Below are 19349 nucleotides of genomic sequence, written 5' to 3' on the forward strand. Positions count from 1 at the left end.
AACTTGCGATAATAAAACCAAAGACATCTCTATGTAAAGACAAACTTGGCGATAATAAAACCAAAGACATCTCTATGTAAAGGCAAACTTGGTCGATAATAAAACCAAAGACATCCCTATGTAAAGACAAACTTGTCGATAATAAAACCAAAGACATCTCCATGTAAAGACAAACTTGGCGATAATAAAACCAAAGACATCCCCATGTAAAGACAAACTTGGCGATAATAAAACCAAAGACATCTCTATGTAAAGACAAACTTGGTGATAATAAAACCAAACACATCCCCATGTAAAGACAAACTTGTCGATAATAAAACCAAAGACATCTCCATGTAAAGACAAACTTGTCGATAATAAAACCAAAGACATCTCCATGTAAAGACAAACTTGTCGATAATAAAACCAAAGACATCTCTATGTAAAGACAAACTTGTCGATAATAAAACCAAAGACATCTCTATGTAAAGACAAACTTGTCGATAATAAAACCAAAGACATCTCCATGTAAAGACAAACTTGGCGATAATAAAACCAAAGACATCACTTTGTAAAAACAAACTTGGCGATAATAATAAAACCAAAGACATCTCTATGTAAAGGCAAACTTGGCGATAATAAAACCAAAGACATCCCTATGTAAATACCAACTTGGTGATAATAAAACCAAAGACATCCCTATGTAAAGGCAAACTTGTCGATAATAAAACCAAGATGTTGCAGGGAATTAGGAAGGAAATTAGTCCCTTTTTGTGTCATGAAAGTCCTTCTTCACATTATTGCACTGGCCATGTCATATCGAACATATGTTCAGGTAAATACACGTGTCGGCCAGACACACAAAGCAGTTTAGAAAGAAATTCGATTTGGTCTTTAAAACAGGAATGAAAAAATATTTACACATGTTAATGACCGAAGGACGAGAGTAACTCGGTTACTTTGTAAATCGTTATTTTGAAAGGTCAAGGCTTTCTACTTCATTCCTGAACACCTGAACTTGTTTAGTCATAAAAGAATCCTGAACACCTGAACTTGTTTAGTCATAAAAGAAAGAAAGAAAGAAAGAAAGAAAGAAAGAGAGAGAGAGAGAGAAAGAAAGAAAGAAATAAAGATAGAAAGGAAATGAATGAGAAACAAATATTCGATGGTTGTGCTTGATTCCATCCTCGATACTTCTTGAATTGAATTCCACCCCTGGACAATCTTATAGTAAAACTGGAGAGAGATTACAGGCCCATAGAGACATCTTTTACGATTACAGAGAGAGCGACGCCCAACATTCAAAGTCACACAGTCAACTACAGTGTACAGTTAAACGATTATTTTGGTGCCCAAACCGCACGGAACTTTCATGTTTGTTATGACTTATTCCTGGGGCGGATATCACGGCATTGGATGGTTTGATTCCGAAACGAAAGAGACATACTTTCCAACAGAGGGATAAGGGTATCGCGACTGGTCTCAACTTTGTTGATGAATTGCGGTTAAGGCACAGAACCCAGAGTATTTTTCATAGGGACGAAAACTAACAAAAAACTGGTATAACAAACCAGAATTTCTTTGACAAGGAAAAGATTCCATGGACTTCCTCATTGGGGCACAATCCAACAAAAACCAGAATAATCTCTGAGGGGCATGGCGGTGTCCAAGTTCGCTAGCCAGGGGTTTTCAGCCCGATACTCCCTCTGCTGAATACCTTTGGCTAGCGAAGTTAGCGACGTCGTCTTACCTGATCTTTAATATCATATCTACAAGGACAACACGCGTGATTAATGTGGCACGAATTAGGTCATTGGCAATGTATTAAGATGCTAGAGGTCAGGGTCTCACAATAGTGCATGCATTATTAATGTTCCATGAGTTAGTCCTCCATGTACAGTACCATATCAAATTGGCCTGATCAAACATGCATTAGCACGTTATAAGTGATTTAAGTTAGACACAAATTAAAAGAGCTTAGCATGCGTTGTAAGTATGAAAGTAAACTAAAAACAAAAACGGATGACGAAACAAACAAAAATTAAAAAAAAAGAAAAAACTACAATCAAAAACACAAAAAGAAGCAAAAACTCACAAAAAAAATTAGACAGAAATAACACATATCATAAGCAAAAATATAAATCGATTTTTTTATTTCAATTTTATTTTTCCGAATAATGAGCTATTTATTGTTCTCTTTCCCTTTAATAATAATCTACAAAGCCTTTTAATTAATTGTATATAGAAAATTTAGCTTTAAAGGACATCGTGTTCGCTTCCTGTTGTTATATTAGTTAACACAGAATGTGTTACAAGATTGTCGGTACCATCTATTCACATCGTTACTTTCCGCTATTCCTGACAACGACGGAAACACCCGATCGATTTTTCGTGTGTTCCGTCCCATACTCGTCGGCTTACTTTACGGTAGTGACGCTTCGTCCTCGTGTTTAGCGGGCCCGCATCATCAGCTGCCATTGGGTATTGTTTACCCGTCGCCATGACTACATCCCCTGCAACACTAAGCACAAGGGTGGATCGATGACACTACGAAGCCAAAACAATCAAACAAATAATTCTTCTCTACATGAGATACATGACATAGCTTCAAACAGCGCACCTGATCGTATTTGTTAGTTAGCCCAATGCAATAAAACCCAGCAAAACTCGTGCGAGTCGAGGTGGTAAACAGAGATTTATATAAAAGGTGTAGACACAGTCTACCTGGCTTCTTTTACAGGTAACACATAAAGGTGAAGTCTGTATCGAGTACGTATACCTATCGATTGAAACAATTGATTTGAATTAATTATTCATACACACATTGTCCCGTGTCAAGTCGCCTATTCGAGAATAAAGACGTGGTGAGACTGAGTACCTAGATTCCGGCACATACCATTGGAGAACTCTTCCACTGTATATATGAACATAGATATATATAGAAACAGCTTTTCACGACAACAACGTCATCAGAATCGACCCACGAGCCACAGTCAAAGTGAGTACTCCTGTCGGACATGGACCGTTTCTACCATTCGATGACTTGGATCATGACTTGCTAGTAAGGTGTGTATCAGGTTGTTGACGATATTACACAACACGTAAAAAGACGGAATTTCGGGAAATAATTCGTCTCGGACATTAAACCTCACTTACAGGTCTGTAGCGAAAATTTCCTTTAAAAAAATAATTATTTTTTCTTTGGAAATATGGATGGTACTGTTGTGAAATCCCTCTATCTGTTTGTTCGTAATTGTTATCATTAAAGTGACACGTGATTATTAAAAACACACAAGACAATTTTATTTCAAAAGTAGATTTTTGCTAACTATTAAATATGGGTGGATGTGCCTCTAAAGGCAACAACAAGAAGAACTCGTACCTTCTTGACGTACATGAGGGTCATGAAATGGGCATCAACTGCATGGCCCTTAGTGAAGATGGGTCCGTGATTGCAACCGGAAGTGAAGACAAAACTGCGCGATTATGGAGTGCCAAGACAGAATATTGTGAATGTATTGGTATATTGAAAGGCCACGAAGAGTACATTAACTGTATTGTTATAGAAGACTGCTATGTGGTGACCGGAAGTGCTGATAAAACTATGCGGAAGTGGGATGTAAGCACGTGTGAATGCGTTCTCATCTGTCGTGGACACACTTCCGTTATTTACCGAATGATCTGTACAGGCGACTTCCTGTTCACTAGCTCTTACGACCGGACAGCCCGATGTTGGGATTTCGACAATGGTGAATGTCTGAGAGTTTTTCGAGGTCACAAACGCGGGGTGTATCCTCTAATTTTCATTCCGGCTGACGACGAGGAGGATGCTGTCGACGATCACGTCGATTTAGACGGCGGAACAGACATCCTGATTACAGGTTCAGCAGACTCTACGGCCAGGTCATGGAATTTCGAGACTGGACAGTGCATGAAAGTGTTCAAAGGTCATACAGGGGCCATCACGTGCATGGCGACCGACAATGTGGGACGTGTTCTGTTTACCGGAAGTACAGATAACTCCATCCGGAGTTGGAACCTCATCAAGGCCGAACCCATTAAGATATTCGAAGGTCATACAGCATCAGTAATTTGCATGCAGGTATGTATATTTTGCTCTATGTAGACATAAATGTTTTATCAATGATCATATTTAATAAGCATTTTATGTGTCAGATATTTTAGATTAACATATCATTGCATTAATCACGCAAATTGTACATTGCGATTGCGAGAATCCATTATTGCGCTTTGTTTCGTTGAAATTCTATTGCGTCAACTGAAGCACATAATTATACCTGAACAACCTGTTATAAACGCTATGCAGCATAATGTTTGCAAGGGTTACTGGCAAACGTTTAATATAAAAATAATGCACTTTTACACTTTTAATATAATGGAAAACACGTCATTAAAAAGATCTGAAATGTATTGATGCTATAAGTATACTATAACCGCCACATAGCGTATGAATTTGCATACGTTATTAATAAAGTTTACTATATAAGTGTACTTTTACACCTTCTATATTATGGAAAACATGTCATCAACATATCTGACGTTCATTGATCATGAACGCAATCGTGTGACACATAACATCAATGGATCGTTCGTGATTGTTAAAAATCCATTACTTTTCCGAAACGGCTTTTGATTTTGAAATTGGAATGTAAAAAAGATTTGATAATCGGAACAATTATTTTTTATTGTTATTTCTTCATTTTCCAAAGAATGTTTCACCAAAAAAGTCCAATTAAAAAAAAGTCTCGGTAAGCAGATCATATTTTCATAACTTAATACTACAGCCTTCAAGCATTTATCACCGCGATTTGATGAATAATTTAAGTTTGAATTTATGAATAAATTATTTTAAGTTTGAAAAATAAACAATAATTTTATAACTATTTCTGGTCATATAATAATGTTGTGCCATTATTTTTATAACGCGGTCGTAATTATTTCGCCATTATATAACGCGTTTTTTTCCTTCAGAGGGTCCAAAATGGGTAAAATTTAGACACATACCACATGGTCTACTGCACATCTTATTTGTATTTTTAATAAAATATTTCATCCTCAAATACGATAAAAAAGTGAATGGAAATTGTCTAGTCCCACGTGACATTTGTAGATTATCAGTATGTTATAAAGTGCAGTATACGGACCATAAATTAGTCTGAAATCATCATGATGATAAAGTTTTTCACCCATGTGTCAGTTCGTTAATATATACATATTTGTATGTCTGTTTATCCATATGTACATGGATTGAGTCATACATTCAATCATCCATGTGCCCATTTATCCATAATGTGCGTTGCAATATCACTCCAAAACTCTTAATACTAATATATCATGGAGCAATGCTTTGCATCTTGTGCGAGCAATTTACATGATGGTACCGTTTGTATCCAAATTCCTTCATGAATGTTATGTTAAATAATGTGATATCATTTTATAATGATGCAACATCATTTGTTGTCATATTTGATATAATAGGGACTGCTAAGCAAAACACTTTTGTTTATCTTATTTATCTGACTCGAATCAATTTTCAAATATTGCATTCAAACAGAGCAACTAGAAAAAAACTCTATTTGAATGTAAATGCGCCGTCGCTTTTGGTCCGAAGCATAAAATTGTCGTTAATGTAAAAAAATCTTTAATATAAAAAATATTGATCTGTATGTTTTGTTTTAACAAATATACAAATACTTTCCTTGCTAAAGCGTAAATAGAAGAAAGGGTTTACCGTGTCCGCCTTACGTAAGGATCATACGAAATGTGTTAATTGTATACATGGAACAAGAACATAATTTCGTGTTCACTCTTTAACTTCTTGATAGTCTGTATGTAGCGCTCGCATACACGAGTCGTCCTTAAAGATGCTCCACCGCCGACAGAGCATAAATGATATTCATCATTTGAACAATAATTGATGTTAATCGTGTATATATATATCTTATTAACACAAAAATTATATAAAATAATATATTTTGCCTTTGGTGCATGCACAATCAGTACTCCATTCCATAAGGATATAGTGCCACGGATTTTTTTGGGGATGCAATTAATTATTTTTCATACTTTTAATTTGAAGTAAAATTAGAAGCTCAAACTTTGCAATGGTGGTAATGATGTAAAGTAAGTAACTTTTGTAACCGAAGAAAAATACTAAATTGTCTGCTCCTGTTTTAGATAGTGAAAAAATACCATTTGTCAGCGGTGGAGCATCTTTAAATGATCCTTATTGTTTATAGGACGTAGATATCACAAACCAAACCAAACCGCACAGATATTATGAGGGCAATAACTTCCTCGTGCTCTTGGCCATTATATGCAGAAATAATTACAATGGTGATAGGTAAAATCATTAAAGATAAAATAAGTGATATTTTTGCCGATGATGCAAACTTCCTTTTAGATTGATTGATCGGGTAGATCACTTAAAACTTCGTTAAAACTACTTTGACAACATGCCAAGTTCTCTGGCTTGAAACCAAAAATTAAAAAGCATATTGAACTAACGAGTGTAGTGCGTACTCCGGATTGGTAGTAAGATTCATCCCTACACTGCGAAAATCTTCAGAGACTAATATTTAAATTGGATGGATGGACCAATTATGTGATTTTCCTTTGTTCTTATCTAGATGATATGATTGAGCTGAACAACGACTCAAAAATAAACAGAGATTCTTTACCCACAACCGATTGCAAAAGAAATTTAAGGATTAACTTGAAATTTATGTTATAGAGTTGTAACACAAAATTCGAATGTGCTCTCAATAAACCTCTGAATGTTGTGGTACAAATCCATAACAGGAAAATCTATTCAAATTAATTCTCCAAACCCGTTAACTTCTAAATTTCTTGAAAGACTCGTTTTTTTAATGAAATCATTCCACTTTTATATCAGCCAATCAGAGACAGCGTTACAAACAGTGATGTCATTTTGTTTTGTGTTTTGAGATGATATTGTTAATAAGAGTATGTAACAGTAAGAGGCGATAGCCTTTATCGAATTAATAACTTTGCTATTTCTAACTTAGTTCATACAAGTATACGTCTCTCAAGTCCATTTGCCACGTATTTGGCGAGACTGACTGACATAATTTAGTCATACATTTAGTGAAACTGACTGACATTACTTAGTCATACATTTGATGAAACTGACTGACATAATTTAGTCATACATTTGATGAAACTGACTGACATAATTTAGTCATACATTTTGAGAAAGCTAACATAATAAGTGGACTAAAAATACATGATACAAACTAAACATGATCAATTTTTAGCTCGCCTATTCGAAGAATATGGGGAGCTAATGTTGTCACCCGTCGGCGTCGGCGTCGGCGTCGGCGTCAGCGTTGGCGTCCAATTTCACGTTAAAGTTTTTGAGCAAGTTTCTGTTTCGTCAATTGTTTAAGCTTAAGTCATCATAAATGTTTATGATTTTATTTTCCTAATGTGAATGGATGCTGAACGTGATAATACAACCAATTTGGGGCCCTTTAGGTTTTTTTTTGAGTCTGTTAATTTGTCATATTTCCATGTTAAAGTTTTTGAGCAAGTTTCTATTTTGTCAATTGTTTAAGCTTAAGTCATCATAAATGTTTATGATTTTATTTTCCTAAAGTGAATGGATGCTGAACGTGATAAACCAACCAATTTGGGGCCCTTTAGGGGGTTTTTGAGTCTGTTAATTTGTCATATCTCCATGTTTAAATAGTAAATACTTGAACATCAACTTCTTCTGAATAGGCGAGCTTTGCTGTTCTCCGACAGCTCTTGTTCTTATTCTATTTATCTGTTAAGGTCAGCTGGATAAAGAACATATACAGAGTGTTTCAAAAACTTTAATACTTAAAATCTCAAATCCATGCAGTTTATATGCTACATGTAACAAACTTTTTCAGCAGTGACGTCATTTTTATGAGTAATTTCAACTGGATAATAGTCAATAGTTTATCAGAATGTCTCTTTTATTTTGCGAGTATTCATTGCAAAAGATTCAAAATATAATATTGGTCTTAAACATTTTCCTGTCTCTTGTTACATATATGTACAATTGTCAGATCAAAATTCGTCTCTGATGCAGTGTCTGCGTTGAAAATATGAATCAGAAGGAAGTTCTGTATTCATATTTATCAAATTTCCATTCTTTCATTATATGTTGTCAGTTCGTACACTCTGAAGAGAAAGAGAATATTATTTTGGCGACTGAAAGTTTGAAAGTTTGGAGTTTGGAATCTGAATACATGTACAAACACCCTTGGGAATTAGTTTCTTTCCACTTTCAGTACTAGTTGGGTTGTTGTGTACAGGTCGACAGTTTGTTTCTAATATTCTTTCATATTTTATTGATAATTTATACTGCTAACAAAAATTGACCTTTCAGTGACCATAGTCGTATGGATCATGATGTAACAAGGTATAAAATATATCCAATCAACTTATACTGCATTTCATTATTTCTAAATCATCAGAAAGGTACGCTTTGGGAAAAACTGCATATTATAATTATATAAAGAACGACCCCGGAGGATGTTTTTAGTATACATTAGAACCTATGTTGTGAACATGAATTATAATATTATATCGTTATTTAGACATAAATTAATGAATAAAAAAGGGTGATGTCCGCTGTTTTAGTTCCAGAAATGATTTAATCAAATGTATTTTCTTAGTTACTGTTACGAAGCATATCTGTAGCTGTGTCAAACGCACCTGTAATTTGTCACCGGTTTCAATAAATACTCGATTTTACGAAAAAGCATGAAAATTGTACCATTTTGAATTAAAATTGAAATGATATACATGCACCAGGCTATTTAATTATAAACTATGCCTGGTATTGTGTACACGGACACAATAGGTTTCTGTTTCCATATCCATTGTTCTAGATTGTAAGTGAAATGGCGTGTCTCGCCAAGGTCATAATTAACTCATCACGGAATATGCCCGAGTCAGATCGGTACCTCAGAAGTAGATGGGTTATGAATATTTCATATATATGGTGAATTTCGCTTGAACTCTCATTTGATGAAATATTTATAACACAGTACAATATTGTTAGGTTTCCCTTCATTGCTTCTCCGTGTTAATTGAGATATGTATGACTATATTTACATATCATTACCATATATAGAGTGATTATACACCAACATATCACCATGGGTGAAAATAGATGTGTAGTCTTACTTACGTGGTAAACAAGGAATAAAAATGGTAGGAAAATTAATGAAAAAAACATACATACAAATAAACAAAGGTAAAAGAATGAAAGGGAAACCATGTAGGAAAATACATGTGTAGTCTTTTACTTATGTGGCAAACAATAAATATAAATGGTAGGAAAATTAATTAAAAAAGAAAAACATACAAAAAACAAAAGTAAAAGAATGAAAGAAAGATAAACCATAAGTGAAAATAGATGTGTGGTCTTTTACCTACGTGGCAAAGAATGAATATATTATTTATGGAAGGAAAATAAATAGAAGGAAAAATTATGGAAAGAAAGAAACAAAGAAACAAAACAGAAAAGAAAGAAAAAGAAACAAAGATCCAGACAAAGAAATAAACAAAGAAATTATACAAAGAAATAATATGAAGTCTGCCAGTATCATTTTATGCCACGATGAAGACCAACGTAGTAATGCAGTATTGTGTCATTGGGATGTTGTTTCGTTCGGGAAAATTTCTCCATTCTTGTTTTTAAATCAATGTTTTTGATTTTTCGGATTATACTCATATTACTCACATGGCAACCGTGGCCTACATGACAACATGCATCATTGCGTTTACAATTAGTTTGATTACTGTTAAATATATAGTTGTTTCCTTGAACAATGATTTACAATGTCATTAATCAGTTTTCCTGTTGCTAAGCAAAGCACGGGCAATTTCTCCGAATATGACGGCCATATTGGTTTGGTTTGTTTACATAGGCTGCATATATGTATGTTACTACACCAAGTCTATGCTGCGTTTATTGGTGAATGTGCGCATGCCTACTAGATTAAGATAAAATCCTATTGTTTTCATTGCTCCACTGTACCATTGGCATTGATCCAGTGCTAACATACTCTGTCGTTTTATAACAGATTTTCTATTATAACTACGGGTGTAATATTGGTTTATCCCGCATAATCCACATGTGTCGCTTGAGGCTGCATGAATACCCATGCAATACATTCTCGTGACGATACTGCGTCAACAAAATTACTGTTTTCTCTGTGATTCTTATTTTTTTAAGAAATAGACCTGTATCACTATGTCGGTGGCGGCGTCCGGGAAATGGTTTCCATGTGATAACTTAAATACTTATTGTCTGATTTCAACCAAATTTGGTATATTGCTTTATATCAGTGAGATCCCAGATGTAATAGATAATTGTCAAAATCCGTCAATATTTACAAGGGTAACGGGACTTTAAAATCGTCAAAACAGATATATCTATGGTTTCCGCTCGATAACTTTAGTATTTATTGTCCGTTTTCAACCAAATTTGGTATATTGCTTTGTATCATAGTGGTTTCGGATGAGTTCGATATGTTAAAATCTGTCATTATTTGCAAGAGTTACGGGACTTTAAAATCGTTAAAACAGACAAATCAATGGTTTCTGGTCGATAACTTAAATATTTATTGTCCGATTTCAACTAAAATTTATATATTGTTTGATATCAATGTGATCTTTGATGAGTTTGATAATGGTCAAAATCCGTCATTATTTGCAAGAGTTATGGGACTTTAAAAATATCAAAACAGATAAATCCGTGGTTTAATTCCGCTTAATAACTTAAATATTTATTGATAACTTGATAACTTCACATAATTATTTTCAATATTTTCAACTGTAAATGACTATGTATTGTGTTGCTGTGCAGACGACACATCCATTCCGTGGAATTTTTGTCTTCCTCTAAAACTTAAATTGTAATGAAAATGCCGATACATGGGAGGTATACAACCACGTATTTTATATCATTTTGTGATCGTCGGGTAAAATATCCATGTTCTTCACACCCACAAATGAAAGTCTTTGAATATATTTCCTGTTCACTCTGTAACCTTCGGCAGAATCCATTTTTGACGTTGATCCAAGTTCACAAAAGCTACAAAGACAGTATGATATAGTGAAGAGGAATTATATACGTATATGTAGGTAAGCACCTTTTTGCCACACTGATGTCAATAGGATTATCGAAAATTGAAAAAGTAGGATAAATATGTATTCATATACTAGGACATTCCCGACCGTTGTAATGAAAAGGTAATACATTTCTTATTTATTTCAATATACCTCAGCCGTTCCCAGCAATCTGTTCATATGTTGATGTAGTCTTGTTCAACCCGATGCTTGTGGAATACGCTTGCTACGGAAGCATCAATCGTCTGATTGAACTAAACTTATCTAGGTATAAACTATTGTCGTCTAAATTCTATCCATGATTCTTTGCTTAAGTCAAGAATCGCAATGCATCATGGGGGATTTTAAAGTGCTAATAATGCCAGTAGTATTTTGGGTTCGAGATTAATCGATACTAGGCTCAGGACGAAATACTTTGCTATTGTTCTGATTCACTGTTGTGTCCATTGATTAAACAGGTAGACAGATTTATGAGTCTACAGAAACACAAGGACAGGTAATATAGTGACAGACTGAATAAACAAATACTGATTTTAATGATAACGAGTTATTAGCCAATCACAGATACATTTTGTAATCTCTGAAAATTTGGTTCATTTCATAATATCAACCTAATGATAGATATACCTGTGCATGATATATCATCAATATATTTCATATCATTGCCAGTAAACTGAAATTTGATCTATCATGTTTTATCGATGTATTCACTCTTCTTATTTACAATGGAATCTGTCATGACATTATAATTTGTATTTTTAACTTTTAAATTGTAATTATGTTGAAATACACTTCATCTACGCATGTATTTACACTGTTATTTACAATAGAATCTGCCCTGATATTTTAATTTGTATTTTTAACTTTTAATTTGTAATGAATATTGAAATATTTTCATCTACGCATATATTTACACTTTTATTTACAATAGAATCTGCTCTGACATTTTAATTTGTATTTTTAACTTTTAATTGTAATATGTTGAAATATATTTATCTACGCATGTATACACATATTATTTACAATAGAATATGCTCTTGACATTCGATTTTCATTATTATTTTTATTTTGAATTCAACTTTGTAAGTCTTTTGAAAAATGTTCTATCTTATTTTATCTATGTTTATTTACAATAGAATCTGTCTTGACATTTGAAGTTGTATTTTATAATTTTCATTTAAATAATATTTTATTTAATATCACGACCTGACAGCTGCCTATCTAATCCGAAACAGCTCTTAAATTTTAAAATGTAAAACGATTTCGCAAAATTTATAATCTTTCCGTTAATACTACATGTACACACATCATTATTTGTTGAACAAATGTGAATAGATAAATTACAGGTTACTGATCATAACCGTAACCTGATACATTTGGAACTTTACATTATACTCGTTTTTACAGTTTAAGTTACAAAATTCAAATTCGTTTCGGTTAAAGTATGTACTTAAGTTTAACGTTAAACGTGCCAAAATCTTCATACTCATGAATCAAGACGAGCGTTTGATACATAAAAATACCAACATTTTACAAAATACATACGTAAAATAGCTACAATTCAAAAGTTTTAATTTTACAAACGCAAATTAGAGTTGAAAATGATTTTTGACATTATTGCCAAAAAAAGTATATTTATATTTCAATTCTGGTGATATGAGCCAGTACATACGAACAGATATTGAAGCCAAATTGTGGTCTACAATTCTATTTCACATTGTTACAGTGTTATTTGTATTTGTAAGGTGATTTATACAGGTATGTTTCTATCTAAACATACATAAAGATAAGAAATTAACAGTATCTAAATCATGTGTTTAACTAATGGTTTTTTCAGGAATTATGAAGGAATGTTTGTCTGTCCATTTGAATGATTTGTACATCTTAATTAATTAAATCTGATGGGTTTTAATAGATAACAGACGAAACAATAACATATCAAAAGGTATGGCGCGTATGACTTTAAGTTGCCATTGTCATTGCGTTTTATTGTTGTGGTACCATTGACCATTTAGCTACAGCAATGCGGACCACTTAAAAATCGTAAACAAAAAACATGTGTGCTAAAATGTCACCTTTGCATTATGAAATATGCATTATTTGTTGTCCGTATCAACGGCACACATCCGGTCATAGAAAGTGTGAAAACTATGATATAAAACAACCAATAATTAATTTATACCGTTTTCTAAACATTACTCCGTTCTCGTTTATAATTGATAAGGCTACCATTATCAGGCGTGACCAGAGTGTATATTGCCGTCATGGGGTAATAGAAAACTCATATAGGTCGCATGCTAGAACACGTGAATTTATTTAAATCGTCATAGTAGATTTTAAGTGAAATACTCACAGTTAAGGAAATACTATATTTTAAAAGAAACTGCAAAGGTTGCATACACACTAACTGTATTTCGGCAGCAAAAGTACCAATAAAATTCTTTTGTATAATTATCAAAGAATTCAGCGCCAAGCTCTCAAAATGGAGAAGCACAATGTAGAAACACAAAATGTCATTTAACGACATTAAATTTTCGCAATAAGGTTTTCGGTGTAGATACGATTCAACCATTATTCAACATTTAGGGACACAAATTCTTCATGATGATAACAAAGACCATAACAAGAATAAATCCCGCCTAGATAACAGGCTATCCGGTAAATATTTTATGTTATTAATATTATTATGTGCTTGAAATTGAATCGGTGAGAATGGAATCATTACAAATTACACAATATGTTGGCTTAATTATGTTATACATTGTTGTACATTTCTGTCATCTTATCATTTTAATGTGAAATACTTCCGCGACGTCATGATTCTATTTATCTTTTATTCACCGCGTGTTACTATGCACAAGTATTTGTTTCTATATCTAATTCTTTTTTGTTAAACTTTCTCTATATATATCACGTGAAAGGTGTTTCTAGTACTGAAGGTTTAGTTTGCCTTGATATTTCTGGGAAAGGAATTTATATAAGCTCTAAACTTATTTTCTGATTCCGAAATATGCTCACGTCTTGTATGTCTTTGTATCAATATATGAATGAAATACTGTTTAAACTAGAGTTACATACGCAAATCGCGATATAAACCACTCGCAAAAATATCAACGGTTATAGTATATTATGTGTTAGCATGAGTACTTTTATGGTGGTTCGTTTGACGTACCACTTGTACTCTGTGACGCATGTAAAGTAATATCAAGTCAGTAAATAAATACTCCATGTTTTAACACGAGTTTCGCTCTGCTCTATGTTATTTCAGCCTAAAACGTTATGATAGCTACATATGTTTTGATGAAAGACAAAATAAGATAGCAAATCCCTATACAAAGCACAGTTATTGATTTCGTGTTTTTACAGTAATAAATGGAAGCACTCATTCACAAATATGTAAATGAGCATGATAAGCCTCATCGATAATAAACTGATGAGCCCATTAGTATTAATATGACAAACACAAATGTATCGGCGCACCTTTTAAACCACAAATTGAACAGCGTATCACTATGTATCTCTGTAAACAACTTGCCTGTTTGCGAGAAGTCGTCCATGTGAAACCTTTTGCGTATTGTATGTGAACAGAGGAGACGCATTGGCGGCTGAATAAGCATTAAAGTTTCATAAAGAAAACATTGCTGAGGATAACAAACATGAAATCTCGTACTCTTAAAACAAAGTTTTAAAATAAGAGTATTATGAATATTTAAAGATGCTCCACCGCTGATAAATGGTATTTTTTCACTATCAAAAACAGGAGCAGACAATTTTGTATTTTTCTTCAGTTACAAAACTCACTTATTTTACACCATTGCCACCGTTAAAAAGTTTGAGCTTCTAATTTTACTTCAAGTTAAAAATATGAAAAAAAATAATTGCATCCCGAAAAAATTCCGTGGCACTATATCTTATATAGAATGAAGTAATGATTGCGCATGCACCAAAGGCGAAATAAATTATTTTTTGTGTTAATTAGGCATACATATACACGATTAAACACCAATTATTGTTCAAATGATGAATATCATTTATACTCTGTCGGCGGTGGAGCATCTTTAAACTTTATGTATTTTCCGAAAACTAGAATCTCTAAAATCGTGTTTGCGGAAAGTGCCGAAGATTTCCTATTGCATTATTTTAAGTAAAGATGCTCCACCGCCGAGAGAGCATAACTGATACTCATGATTTAAATCATTATTGATGTTTAATCATATATATATATATGCATATGAACACAAAAATAATAAAAAATGATTTGTTTTGCTTTTAGTGTATGCGCAATCAGTACTTCATTCCATATGGAACATAGTGTCACGGATTTTTTTCGGGATGCAATTAATTATTTTTGATATTTTTATCTTTAAATTAATTTAGAATCTCACACTTTTCAATGGTGGTAGGGATGGAAAGTAAGTAACTTTTGTAACTGAAGAAAAATACTAGTTCGTCTGCACTTGTTATTTCTTGAGAAGAGTACTATTTGTCAGCGATGGAGCATCTTTAAAGTTGTAATTCTTGTAATTTTCACCATCACAAACTCTCATAAAACATACAGTGTTTGAATATGTATGCTTATATATGATGGTTCAGATCATTGAATTATTGTCAAATGGAAAGTTATTAAATAAACTGATGTGAGAATAAACAATTTCTATAGTTTAAAAATAGCTGTGAGCATTATTGTTTTGGTTTTGTTGTGGAGATATATCTCCTGTGGAGAAACCAAGTGACCCGTTGAGAAAGCACCGAACCACTCCCCCTAACTTACTGTGTATAGTGATGTGTTCATTGTTTGAATATATTTAAATGTTGAACCAGATCGATAAATCGATATTGGCGCACGCCCCAACATCGATAGTATTATTACCGTGACTGGTGAAAGAGTTCAGGTCAGGATCTGGGAAAGGGAGGAGGTTACATGTGTCCTCGTCCCCGAGAAAAAAAACAATCGACAAATCAATCATGTGACCAAATATCGATAATGTTGGAAGAGGGGAGTCACATGCAGGTGGATTTGATAACATTCTTGATGCTAGTTATATATATTGTAACGAAATGTTATATCAGGTTGCTCATGTTGTCATCTAATTGAGGACCGAGTTGTATATGTAGATGTAGAACTCTCTGACAGTTCCGCCGGCTAAGTAATGTACTGGTCTTTTACTTGTGGCAGTCGACATTTACCAGCACAATCTATTCAATTTGAAATTTTCTGATAAAAAATGGAACGCCGACACCTTAGAAGCGAATGGTTCTAAAAATTGTCTCTATTCTTTCAAATTTCTTTTTCATTACCTCCTTTTTTATTTTTTACGAAATATTCCTAAATATTTCACTCGGGTTGGAAAGAATGATTTTGTTACAAATCATTTTTCATATTCTGTTTTAAGGTAGTTTATCCATGTAGTATAGTGATGGTATATCACCTCATTTAAAACGAAGGTTACAAATCAGGTAATGGTAACATTTATAATTAGACAAATTAAAGTGTTAGTAATTACACATCGCTGTCGTTTTGCATTATAAGCGGGTGATCTTTTGCGTGGTTGCAACACATGTGATGTAAGGTTCCGCCCCACCTAGTGTCAACATTAAAGGGATAAATAAATAAGGCTAATTTTATAACATAACCACGAAGCAAAATGTAACATAAATGTATTGTTCTATATTCCTTACGAAACATATAACAAGAAATATTGACAAATTCCACGACATTGATAAGTATTTTGATTAATACCGTTGAAATTTCAAATTGTTGATTGAGCCAAAGTCATGTAAGTTAATCAAATGCGATACATAACCACTGAGGAGTTAGTTAAATGATATTTAGACAAGAACATGCCCCTAATAACGTAAACACACTAGTTTACGAGCGACTTGAGTAGTTCTAGATAAAAACATCTTTACTGCACTAGAAAGGGGCAGGTTTCGGCATACAAGATGTCCGACCACAATGTGTAATGGCAGACAGCCAACGAGTTTGGACATTTCACATACATTCAAAAAAGTAAAACCAACTAAACTATTTTCCATTAGAACTGGTTTGTTTCCGATATATATATGCAAATTTTAATGTACTTTTAGACTGAAGTGTCCCTTCAAGAGTAACGAAGATGGACAGTAGCCATCGAAAACTTAATGTTAGGAATATTTTCTTTCCAATGGAGATGATAAGGTTGTTGTTATCGTCTAAAATTTTCTGTCATACCTATGGGTGTAATACTAACTACTCGAATGTAGTACACTCATGACCGTATAACATGGCTACCATGCCAGACAGCCTCATGACGTCACGACGTCAGCAATTTTATTTTAGTGTAAAGATGCATTCGACGGGATTTGTGTTGAAAATATGACGCAGTTTTCATGTATGGAGAATTGCAATCGAGGTTTTCTTCGAACTTTTCAATATTGCGGGATATTATAGATGTAAAAATACAAAAAACGTCAACGTATAACAGAAAAATATAATCAAAAAAAAAATCTTTCATAAGCGGAAAAGCCTCGGGATTTAACAGCATTCTGTGAACCTTGGGTAGAATAATACCCTTCATATCAACACAGGAAAAAATCTGATAATATTACCTGCATAACATTTAATATAAATGTATAATGAATATTGTGCTGGTGAAAAGGTGACATACTGTGAACAAATCGTCAATGACATGGACCATCAAAGTATTATATTGTAAATACCTTATAGTCAGGTTTCATACTATCCTTTAACATTTTGCAACGTAAGCTTAACTTGAGACAGAGCCAACATTCAGTTGCATATTTGGGATGAAGCCAAGTTTTAAGATAGCACGCGATTTGCTAATGTAAGCGAACCGTTTTAGATAATTCAACAGTATTGGCATTCAAAGGTTTGAACTGAAGATTTACATTCATCTAACATATTTCTGAAGTGTCACTTCAAAGTTTGTAATTTTTTTACGAATATCAGGCTGGAAATTGGATTCGGTTCACACGAACTGTTAAAGCAATAACGATTAATATTTCATGAAATTCAAATTCGGTCAACCAGTTGCAAGCACCTTGTTATTTTTTAATAATCAGTTTATCCCGAAGCACAATAGCATTATACTTTCGTAAATCTTGTCATAGATAATAGAGTGCGTTAAAACAATACTATAAGTAAATGCAAAATAATGAAGACATAAAATACAATCTAGAAATGATGTAAGTGTGAAGATTATTTTACTTGAAAGTGAAAAATTGACGTAAAATCAGAGAGAAAATATTCGAATGTTCTAGAATTAGCTTAACCAAACTGCAGTACTGAGCATGTCCATGAAGCCACGAGTTAAATTATCCTATTTGTTTTCTTCAAGGCCTTTGATAGAACTTTCTTCTGTTGACAAGTTATAAGATTTCAAATGTTTTCATGATTGTTATGGGAAAAAAATCTAAACGACGATTAATTACAGAATAATTCCATGGACATACCACTACATAGTTTTTCGTATGTTATACTGTCATTTTCTCGGTTAATAAGTTTTTGCGCACTTAAATGCTTAAAAAATTGATGTCACTATTTTTAACTTTATCTGGGTGTGAAAACCTTTTTATAAAAGAAATTATTTAACACATTAAGATTTTGCAAACTGTGTGAATCCGCGTTTTAAATGTAAAGCATGACAAGTACATTATGCTGTTCAGTTTATTGATGTTAAAAACTGACAAATACGTGAAAATGAACATGTTGCGAAATTTTGAAGCACGAGACGAAAAGACTAAAATTTCCAATGTAGTATTCCATTATATAGGATATGCATATTAATCAAAAGAAAACATAACACTTATTTGCACTTTTATAAGGAAACAATAACAATTATGTGCAGGTATTAAAATAGAAGAAGACGTCCATGTTGATTTCTAATATGTGCTGTCTTTTGCTTTATGACTTCAAAAAAACTCGTACGTAAAAAAAAACCAGTGAGTTATCGTGAAGGTACGTTTAACCCTTAAACTTATATAATTAACACAGTTTCGAAAGATGGCGAATAATTGCGCAATTAAAACAGATCATTATGAAATAAAAAAATAAGTCTCATGATTCCCTCTCAGTGTATATCTTTTTTCAAACAAATGTCTTTATTAGGGATTAAAATATTGATTAGAATGGAATTAATAACACCTTTTGTAAAAGAAATTAATAACAGATTAAATTCCAAGCGGGAGACAGGCTGGTTTTTCAAGACATACTGACA

General features: G+C 33.1%; 1 protein-coding gene across 1 annotated transcript in view; it reads left to right on the forward strand.

Annotated features, from left to right (window-relative positions):
• The first annotated feature begins 2576 nt into the window (after positions 1 to 2576).
• Positions 2577 to 19349, forward strand: part of LOC138310436 (WD repeat-containing protein 86-like) — a 41210-nt gene continuing 24437 nt past the window's right edge. Inside the window, exon 1 of the mRNA XM_069251657.1 lies at positions 2577 to 4081. Within this exon, the coding sequence (XP_069107758.1) occupies positions 3317 to 4081 (765 nt within the window). The 5' untranslated portion in view covers positions 2577 to 3316. The remainder of the gene's footprint in view (positions 4082 to 19349) is intronic.

This window comes from Argopecten irradians, chromosome 16 (assembly GCF_041381155.1).
Source record: "Argopecten irradians isolate NY chromosome 16, Ai_NY, whole genome shotgun sequence".
Taxonomy (NCBI): domain Eukaryota; kingdom Metazoa; phylum Mollusca; class Bivalvia; order Pectinida; family Pectinidae; genus Argopecten; species Argopecten irradians.